General features: G+C 43.3%; 1 protein-coding gene across 3 annotated transcripts in view; it reads right to left on the reverse strand.

Annotated features, from left to right (window-relative positions):
- The window catches only part of Flacc1 (flagellum associated containing coiled-coil domains 1), a 32,367-nt gene extending 21,991 nt beyond the window's left edge, over nt 1–10,376 (reverse strand). For 2 of the 3 annotated variants that reach the window (XM_048808303.1, XM_048808301.1), the window contains exons 1-5: nt 9,979–10,376; nt 4,741–4,904; nt 4,135–4,215; nt 2,240–2,288; nt 625–758 (exon numbers count right to left, since the gene is read on the reverse strand). In XM_048808303.1, coding sequence (XP_048664260.1) covers nt 625–758; nt 2,240–2,288; nt 4,135–4,215; nt 4,741–4,853 — 377 coding nt within the window. In that variant the 5' untranslated portion in view covers nt 4,854–4,904; nt 9,979–10,376. The remainder of the gene's footprint in view (nt 1–624; nt 759–2,239; nt 2,289–4,134; nt 4,216–4,740; nt 4,905–9,978) is intronic. The other variant, XM_048808304.1, reaches the window with a different exon arrangement.
- Nucleotides 10,377–10,730: the final 354 nt, after the last annotated feature.

Genomic DNA, 10,730 nt, shown 5'->3' on the forward strand with positions numbered 1-10,730 from the left:
ATTCTGACAAAAGACTAAAGTCTGAAGGAAAAGACACTCAGAGTAGAGCTGGTAAGAAGTAAGGATGCCTGAACTCAGGGTAGTGACGAAGGAAGATAGGAGTGAGAAATTGAGGAGGTAGAATTAACAGGTGTGGGATTATGCTTGGTATGGCATTGGAGGCTAGCTAGAGGGTGGGCTTCAGTGACAGAAGATGACCGTGCTCAATGGAATGGCGCTGGGAACTTTCCACTTTGTATTTCCCAGAGGCATGAATTGAGTGGTATTTTTAGACTATTTATAGTGAAAGAAGAAGTGCATACTTGAGTCTTCCAAAACCTGATTTTACTCCTAATTTACATACTCTAAATCTAGACTCATTCATGAATATTTCACCTGTTTCTCACCCACAGGAACAATCACTCTCCTCAGTATGAATCACACTAATTCCATCTTCATCCCATCCTCTGGATTCACTCATGGATGGGATCAGAACAGAGCAAGATGGGTGTGGAGAGAAGCAGCATTGGGAAACAGGGGGCAGAAGAGAGGTGGCCCAGTGGCCCAGGCAAGGATATCAGAGGCTTGTCCTTGAGGCCAGGTGGGATAGCTGAGAGGAGCTGGATGCTGGTCCTAAGACATTACCTGGACATGTTGAATTTGTCCATCATCTCAGATTCCAACCGCTTTTTCCTACCAAACATTTCATCCCCCAAGGTGACAGAAATCTGTTCCCGATTCCGGGCAAGTTGATAGCCAGGTGACACATTGATCACTTCCTGAGCACCAATGGAGAAGATAAAGTAAAATTATAGACTTAGAGCCCTGAGAGTCCTCCAAGTCTACCATTGTCTTATCACCTGAAACATAGAGTCATGAGATGGGATTCCAGGACCCAAGTACCTTCTGCACCCTCCCCCAGTTACCATTCACCCTCAGATCTGTGAGATCCAATCCCAATGCTCAAATGCTCCTCCACTGCATTCTCAATGCTGGATGGAGCCATTGTGGAAACTGCTCAGGTTTTGGAATTGAACAGACCTGCTACCAATCTCTAGTTATTTAACATCTCTGTGTCTCAGTTTTCTCATCTGAAAAATGGGGGTAATAATTCTCTCTCAAAGAGCTTTTGTGAGGAAAAGTAAAACAACATAAAGAAATGACTAGCATGGTTGCAAAAAAACAAAACGAAAATGTCAGTTTTTTCTCCTTCCCATACGAGATGCCAAGTCAGATTCCTGGCAGGGCTACCAGCTGGTGTGGACCAGAATGAGATCCTTGCTTCTGGAGCTGCCGAATGACCTTGAGGCCCCTCGTCATTATCTCCTAGAGCATCTCCACCTGGCCCTCTCTTTTACACCCACCTGGATATCACCCAAGGCCGTAGGCATCTTACTCTGGTTTCTAACGATACCCTCCCAGCTGGCCTCTCTGTCTTCAGAATCACTTCCCTAAGTTCATCATCCTCTCCTCCTGGAGAGGCAATTATGTTTTTGTGTGTTTTACTTCCTGGTCATTAAGGAGTGCATGGTTCTTGTGGGGTATGGTGGCGGGAGGGAAGCAAAGTGAAAAATAGCAAAAGGTTCCCATAATATCCTATCAGAGGGCACATTTTCTAAAATGTAATTTTTTTTAGTTGTAAATGGACACAATACCCTTATTTTATTTGTTTGTTTGTTTATTTATTTATTTATTTATTTTGGTGCCAGGGATCAAATCCAGAGCCTCACACATGCTATGCAAGTACTCTACCACTGAGCCACAACCCCACTCCTAAAACGTAATTCTTACCTGGTTCTGTGCTTGTGTCAGACCCATAAACGCTCCTGTGCAGAGCAGGGATCAGGCCCACACTCCAAGGCAGGTGTCAAGAGCCTTTTGGGTTTGCTCTCCATCTCTTTCCCCAGCATTCACTGCTGGTCCCTTCAGGTGTCCTGACAGCCCCTGCCATGGGATTTGTGGCCTCCTGTGCACCTGCAGAGGCTTCCTGCACCTGGGCATGAGCTACACCCTGGCCTGGACTAGCTGTCACTGTCCGGTTTCCCTGGGACTCTTGTCCTGCATGAGCATAGAGTGGCAAGCAAATGCCTGACAGGCTAAGTCGTGGTTCCGCCATTGACCAGACACATGCTGTGCAATGATAACAGCACCTCCTCTTAGGAGCATGCAAAGATTCAGGAAGACAGCATGCGTAAGAGACCTGGGCCTACTGGGCAACTGCTGGATCAATGTCCTGTGACCCTGTCCCGTTGGTACTCACATAAGGTGACTTACAACCCTCCTCTTGCCTTCCTACGTTGGTTTTCACTCTGCAAGAGAAAGAAGTGCTCAGAAAACAACGAGGGCAAAGGCAAGCCCAAAGTTTAGGAGCTGCATCTGATACATCATCATCTGACCCTTCTTCTTGGAGCTCTGGTCATCTGAATTTTAGGGGACTCCCAGGGTGGCTGGGTTTTATGGTTTAGATGTGGTGTTCTCCAAAAGTTCATGTGTGAGACAATGCAAGGAGGTTTGGAGAAGAAAGGATTGGGTCATAGCCTTCACCTAATCAGTGAACTAATTTCTGGTGGGATTAACTGAGTGGTATCTGGAAGCAGGTGGGGTGTGGCTGGAGGAGGTGGTTCATTGGGGGCGTGGCTATGTATCTGGAGAGTGGAGAGTCTCTCTTTGCTTCCTGATCACCATATGAGATGCTTCCCTTCACCATACTCTCCACCATGATGTTCAGCCTCACCTAGACCCCCGAGGAATGGAGCAGGCCTTCTATGGACTAAGACATAGGAAACCATGAGCCCTCAAATAACTTTTTCTCCTCTACAGTTGTTCTGGTCAGATCCTTTAGTCACAGCAGTGAAGAAGCTGATGAAGACACTGGGGAACCCACTGAGGCATAGCCTCGGGGGGCTGCAGTCTGAATGAGTCTCATTGGGCTAAAATCAAGGGGTCACCAGAACTGTTTTTTTTTCTAGAAGCTTCCTGGGTCCCTAGTGGCCTTTTCCTCCAACTTCAAAATTAACAATCACTTCACTCCAACCTGTGCTTCTGTTGTCATATTTCTTCCTCAGACTCTGACATTCTGACTTCCTCTTTCATGTAAAAGGACCTTCCCGATTTCACTGGGCCCAACTGGAAAATTCAAGATAGTCTCTCCAACTCAAGGTCAGTTGATTAGCAGCCCTAATTTCATCAGCAACCCTAACTCCTCCTGGCAACTACACAACATATTTATAGTTTCCAGGGATTAGAAGGTGGACATCTCTGGAAGGCAGCCGTGGGGGATGAGCATTGTCTGTTCTACCACATCATCTCCTTCTGGTCCCTGAGCTCATCTCCACCACTTCCCCCTCCACTCATGCCATCCTGACCTCTTTCCTTTCTTGGAAGAGGCCAGACGCACAAGCAAGTGCCCACACAGGGCCTCTGTCTCGCTGTTCCATCTGCCAGGAGCACTTGGCCCAGAAACATCAGTGTGGCTGCAGCCATCCCCTTAACACAGGGACTTGACCTGACCTCCCTGTGGACAACAACGGCACCCTCACACCCCCTACTCCCTTGGCCTGCGTTATTTTTCTCTGTAGTGTCGCTACCCCCACTAGACTGGAAAGCTCAAGGGAGGGGACACATTGTGTTCATGGCTGTGTCCCCTGTACCCCAAACAGCCCCTGACAAATAACAGGTGCTCAGTAAACATTTTCCAAGCAAATAAAGAAATGATATACAAAGATTTCTGAAAAGACCTAAAACTAAGTCACACTTCTAAGCTTGTCAAATGTGATTAAAACAGAGAGGCTATCTACAGAGAATCTTTAGGTGCAGGAATGTAATCAGTGAAGGTGAGTCACCACCATAACTACATGGGAGTTCACCAAGTTTCCAGAACTGTGAAAAGCATGGTCCCTTGTAAAGCAGGAAAGAGCTAAGGAGGGCTTCCCTGCTGAGAGCTCACTTGTAGTGACTTCAGGAGTTATGGATACGGAGGACTATAGGATTTGCCCACAGAGCCTGAAGTTTTAAGGGAAATTCCAGTGGATTCTGACAATTCTCTGATGTCCTTGGAAGCAGATTAGTTCAAGTCAGGCAGGTCCGGGCATGTTGGGAATTAATTCATTCACATGCCCCAAACCATTCCTGCCTCCCAGATCCAGAAATACGTACTTTGGGACATCAACAGGTTTTGTTGATGGTTGGGATTGGAGGTAATTCTGTTCTTTTGTAGCTGGTAGAAGAGGAGTTAACCTAAAAGTGAAAAATAAGTAACTCAAAAAGAGAACAACGGAAATTCAAAAACCCGTTTCAATACTCTCCATTAAGTACATACTCACAGGACCCAAAATTGAAATATATGGCTTGACAACTGCTATCTTGAAGATCTGAGGCCTTTAAGACCTCAGACCCAAGGCCCTGGCACTTGTCCATTGTTCTGGGGAGTCCCCAAGTTAGCAGCCCAGCTCATCCCCCAGAGCTCTTGTCCTAGAGGGAGGAGACAGCTGCCACTAAAGATTCTCAGTCGGAAGCTGCATTTTCCCTGTCGCACCAACGCTGAGATGTCCTCATTTAAAACAACACTGAGCCTCAGGCAGGACTGATGAGATCAGCGTGTAGCCTCCGCCAGGCTGGCACAGAAGGCTGTGTGAAGCTAGGCTTTCTGGCCCATTTGGGATTTTGTAGCCAAGCTTACTATTTTTGAAAACTTGTGACAAGAAGAAGGCTGCAAATGAAACCCAAGCCCTCTGCCCCTACCCCATCCCAGTTAATCCTTACTTGGACTTCCTGGTAGGGGCCTTGTTTGGTGGCTGAAGGGTCTTGATTAGCTTCCGTGGTCCCAAGTTCCGGGGGTCCCAGCAGGTACAGTAGATGAGAGGGTTGTGGTACATGTCCCCAGGTCAGGAGCAGCCTTGGCTGCTAGATCTTTTAGAAGGTTTTTGCTGAAATTAGAAAACAACAGCAGAAAGTTACATCACCTAGAATCAAAGCAAAACTAGGGACAAACTGGGAAGGACCCAAAGAATAATGGTAGATGACTTCAGAAGCTGCTGATCTGGTGTCAGGTCTTGAGGATAGAATAACACCTCCCTTCTTGCTACCCAATAGACTTGACTTGAAAGCAATTTAAAATTTTCCAGAACTGAGTTCTTACTGTGATGCAAGTACACAGTAAGTATTCAATTTTGCTATCTCAGGTTTACAGATGAGGATATTCAGAGAGGTCAGAGAGATAGCAAGTTGCAGAGTTGGGAACAAACAGAAGTCTCCCTGATTCCTAAGCTCCTGCTCGTCCCTTAGGCCACTCTGGCTCTCACTGATGTGAGGAGAAATTCGCACAGCAGGACCTGCATAGAATTTTCTGGAAAATTAGCTGTCAATCAAGCTACTATGCAATCTCACCTGGTCACCTGCCTGAATTATATTGAAAACTCCACTTCCTGTCTCCATAAAGACAGACTCCCTTTCATGAAGGGCTGCATTCAAGACAACTCTCAGATAAGCATAAAGCCTTAACCACTCTTATTTTCATTATTTTGCAGAACCCTGCTCAAATAATTAAGAATTAAGAGAGTTTTAATTCTGTGAGCGCAAGAATATGGGAAAGGAGACAAAATTGCAAAAGGGATCAGCAACATGTTTGGTTAAAAAATATTATATAAGAAAGTAAACATAATCGTAGCAAGGTACACATTCATATGTATGAATGTAGACACTTAATATTAAAAAGTGAATTTTGATTTCACTGGAAGAATGGGGGAGGGAAATAGAAGGAGAATGTGTAGCAGCTAAATCCTTGTTTACTATACCAGGAATTAATAGAGAAGGTGGAAAATTGAAAAATTAACAAAGTGGGCTGAGAGTGTGACTCAGCGGTAGAGCCCTGGCCCAGCATGCATGAGGCTCTGAGTTCCATCCCCAGCATCACAACAGCACCAGCACCAAAAAGGCAAAATTATTTGGAAGCATGAGGTTAAATTCCAAAAGAAATAGCTAAAAGAGTCGAAAATAATTGCCTCTCAGGAGCATTCTGAGGAATACAACTGGCAGGGGTTAAGGGTGAGACAGAGACTGGGACTTTTCCTCAATGTGTTTTTAACATTATTTGATTTTTAAGTGACATCAGCAGATTATTTCATTAAAAACGAAACAAATACCAAAATGTTATGAAAACCGATAACCCAATAGAACTTTTAAAATGCTGGTAGATTAAAAACTTCAATTTCTAAGACAATGGCTGATTTCAACACTACAATGGAATAAATTTGTGTAAGTTGAAAAATGAAAGAATAAATCTTTTTATTTAACATGACTGGTGCATGAGAAACTCAGGCACTTGGTCTAAGGACTTTTAGAGCTATAGGGGACTTGAAGATTAGGTCTCTTTACAGATGTGGACACTGAGAAACAAAGATGGGAGGGGACCACTCGCCCACTTGTAAATGCTGATTTAACAGCATAAATACTTACAGCCAGTGCTGTGAGCACTCTTAAACACTGAGGGATAGGAAGACCTGGGCCTTGTCCTTGGGGAGTCTGCAGTCAGTGGAGAGTCAGCACAGTGATCTGAGCTGGCTGGGTGCAGAAGTGGGACCTGGCCTTGGAAGACAGGCAGTGAGGGCAAGTGGAGGTGGTGGGCCAGGGGCCTAGGACCAGGGGCCTACATGGAGTAGAAGCCAAGGCTAAAAAGGAGGCCAGGCCTGAAGATGCATAGCTGCCATGTATAGCTATCCATTCTTCACTGTGCCTGGGGGCCCTGTCAGGAGATATCACATGTCAGTGAAAGTCAAGCAGACAAGGTCAGAGAAGCCGATGTGGTTGAGAACCCTGGTGAGAAGAGGAGGCCACAGGGGCTAGGATGCAGGTGAGAGTTGGGAAGGAAGTTGCTGCAGTGGCAAGAAAGCAGCTTTACTTCTGCTTAGACACAATAAAGAAAGGTGCTGACCCTGAACCTAGGGGGTTTAGCAGGAATCCCCGGGACAGGAAGTGAAAGGCCAAGCAGCTTTCCTAGCAGCTTCCCTCCCTCTTCCATGTTTTGCCTGCTCAACTGGACTTGTAGTTCTTGAAGGCCAGGCCTCCACCGTGGCTTGCTTTGTGCTGCCCACTGAGCCCAGCAATGTGAGTTGTGTTAGATGAATATATTTTACCTGAGTAGTAACTTGGGTCATTGTAACCATAGGCACCAGCTCAACAGGAAGAAAAGAATCCACAGATGGAACTGCCAGAGCGTTATAATTAATCATCATTACAGTATTCTAGATAATATTAAATACTAGGCGTCAAAACCCAGGATGCATAGGTCAATTGTATGTGTGGAGTTTTACATAAATGTTAAACAATTATTTAAAATCTGTGGAGGGCTGGGGATGTGGCTCAAGCGGTAGCGCGCTCACCTGGCATGTGTGCGGCCTGGGTTCAATCCTCAGCACCATATACAAACAAAGATGTTGTGTCCGCCGAAAACTTAAAAATAAACATTAAAAAATTCTCTCTCTCTCTCTCTCTCTCTCTCTCTCTCACACACACACACACACACTCTCTCTCTTTAAAATAAATAAATAAATAAAATAAAATCTGTGGAGAGGTGGGAGTCAGTGGTAGACCACTTGTCTAGCATGTATGATACCCTGGATTCTAGCCCAGCACCACAAAACAAAACAAAACAAAACAAAAAAAAACCTCAAGACAAAACAAAGTGCCTTTGAGAAAAAGAGAAAATGATACATATGCAATACAATTATGTGAAAGTATGCACCTATCTGAGCAAATGTTAGAAAAAAAATATTAAAAAAATAAAAATTGGCCTAGAATGTCAGTATTAGCACCCCTCTAAACATAAAAGTCTTTACTGAAATTCTGCCTGGACATTGAAATTAGAGGGGCTTGACTTTGCATACAGGCTCCCTGCCTAGGAGTGGGACAGTAAGAAACTTACTATTCTGAGTCTCAGTTTCCTTATCTACAAAATGGGGACCATGGGAATTCATGCCTCATTCACTGCCACACAATGAGACCATGTTGAGAGAGCTCTTGGCACACTGCCTTGCACACAAGAACCAATGACAGAAGTTAGGAATATCATGAACCCCACAGTGGCATTTTGCATATAGAAACTTTTATTTCTACATTTTTAAGAATATTCTTATTTGCATGTGTGTGTGTGATAGACTTATTGTAAAGAAAGTCATAATGGAGAAGCTTAAGGCAGTGAAAAATATCCCAAATACACATACCTAGAGATGACCACTGAAAACATTTTGGTTGTTGGGCATGGTGAAGCATGCCTGTAATCCCAGCGGCTAGGATGCTGAGGCAGGAGGATGGTGAGTTCAAAGCCAGCTTCAGCAAAAGTGAGGTGCAAAGCAATTAAGTGAGACCCAGTCTCTAAATAAAATACAAAATAGAGCTGGGGTTGTGGCTCAGTGTTCGAGCACCCCTGAATTCAATCCTTGATACTCCAAAAAAAAAAAAAGAAAACAAAAAAAATTTTTTGTTAATGCTTTCCAGAATTCTATATAATATTCTATAACTGGAAACAAACTATACTTATATTCTGAATATACCTTTTTTTTTTTACAATACCACAAGCTTCTTTTATGTCAGTAACCATAGATTTATATCAGTATTTTTCAAACCTAAGTTTTTACAATGGAAATTTTTTTAATTGTTGATGGATCTTTATTTATTAATTTATTTATATGTGGTGCTGAGAATTGAACCCAGTGCCTCACACATGCTAGGCAAGTGCTCTACCACTGAGCCACAACCACAGCCTGGAAATTTTTTTTTTTTTAAGTATGTAGAAGTACAGAAAATATAATGAACTTGCCCATCCCATGGTTTTAATGATTAGCAATTTATGTCTAATCTCATTTATCTATACCCACCCCACTCCTCCAACATCAGATTATTTTACAACTAATTTAAAGCAAATAATTTAAAACATGTCTGAGTCAGGTGCACGTCTATAATCCTAGTGGTTTGGGAGACTGAAGCAGGAGGATTGCAAGTTCAAGGTCAGCCTCAGCAACTTACTGAGACCCTGTCTCAAAATAAAAAGGACTAGTGTCGTTACTCATCTCCAGTACTGTCCCCCGCAAATATTAAAAAAAAAAAGAGATTTGTTTCTATATCATCATGACTATATATTTCTATTCTATGAATATACTGATTTATATTTTTAACTAGTTTTCTATTGATGAATGTTTATTTTCTTTTTTTAACCTCATTATAAACAATGCCTTGGTGTTTATTAATTTGCTATTAAAAAGTAGAGTCCTATGTCTCTGAACACCCAAACATTTAACAACCTGTAAGACAAAGTTATTGAACAAATGCAATGAAAACGGACTGTAGTGCTGTGACATGGTCCTGGAAGAGCCCACGCCCTCCTACCTCAAGCCAATTGCTGAACCACAGGGTGGTCTGTGTTGGGGGGTAGGGGTGGAGTTGAGACAAGCAAGGTGGTAAAGAAGACATTTGAGGGCCTTGTGCAATAGCCATGATCAGCATGGCAATGTCCAACTGTGCCTCCAACTGAGCATAAGCTTTGACTTCCAGTACCTTCCCAAGGGGGAAGCTCTGTTAACAGTCTTTTTTTTTTTTTTTAAGAAGGGTATCCTTCCAGAAATTCTCTGAATGTGTGTGTGTGTGTGTGTGTCTTTGAATTGTTTACACTATTGCTACACCTGCTCTTTTTATGTAACAAGAGACCTGGTAGGTATTGCCATAACAGCACAGATGGCTCTCACTTGTAGTGACTTGGTGTTATAATGTTTGTTTCTGAGATAGGAGTGTGTGTGTATGGGGGGGGGGTGTGTGTGTAAGGATTCTTTTTCCCCTCTTTACCTTTTCCACATTTCTCTCTGATGAATTCCCTGAGGCCCAGAATGCTAAATGTGCCAGTTAGTAATACCATAGTCACCAGTGAGCAAACAGAGCTTTGAGAGAGATCGATAGTTAAACAACCAGCAAAGGGGGAAAAATCACACAAACCATCTTTTCCAAAGAGCTTACCTTGGACTGCGTGAAGATTTGTTTTTCCCAATGGTTCCTTCCAAGGTCAAGAGTCTTAAAAAAACCCCAATGTTATAGTGAAACTATTCCTCAGTCCCTGAAAATCAGAGTTCATTGTAGGTCAAATCCAGAGGCTCCAGAATTCAAGACTTCAGTGCTTATTCCAAGTGGTTGAAATGTCAAAGCAGAAATCCACAGTATGCAGAGGCAGACTTCCAGATAATCCAATCACAAAGGCTGAAGTAACATGAATGTCAACTTTCCTTCTAGAGACAGTCCTGTTCAATCTCTCACTATTGCAATGGAAGTCAAACTAGAAGAGAAAGTAACCCGCTTCGTTTTGATCCTTTGACTCGGGCCTGACTGGTGAGGTTTGCTCTTAGGAGATGGCTGGTGAAGGTTTGTTTCTTTTATTGCTATGGAAACAGAATGGCAGGATTTCATTGGCTTGGGCACTCTGCTCTTACAGAGAGAAGATTGTAGAAGCAACCAGTTAAATTCTCCAAGACCCAAATCAGTGCTTGGCAGGTTTCCACTTTAGACCTCAGCCATGAGACAAAATAAGCTTAAGATACATTTTTCAGAGCAAATAGAATTAAACAGCATTCCTAGCCTTAACTGGCCTCTGGCCATCATCGGGCAGAATCTGAACTGGATTTTAAATTCCTCTGCCATTTTCTTGCAGAAACCTAGAACTCCAAAGTAGGCACTTTATTCCTTAAATTTAAGTCTTTGAAATCTGTTAATGTACA

Source organism: Marmota marmota, unplaced genomic scaffold, assembly GCF_001458135.2.
Source record: "Marmota marmota marmota unplaced genomic scaffold, marMar, whole genome shotgun sequence".
Taxonomy (NCBI): domain Eukaryota; kingdom Metazoa; phylum Chordata; class Mammalia; order Rodentia; family Sciuridae; genus Marmota; species Marmota marmota.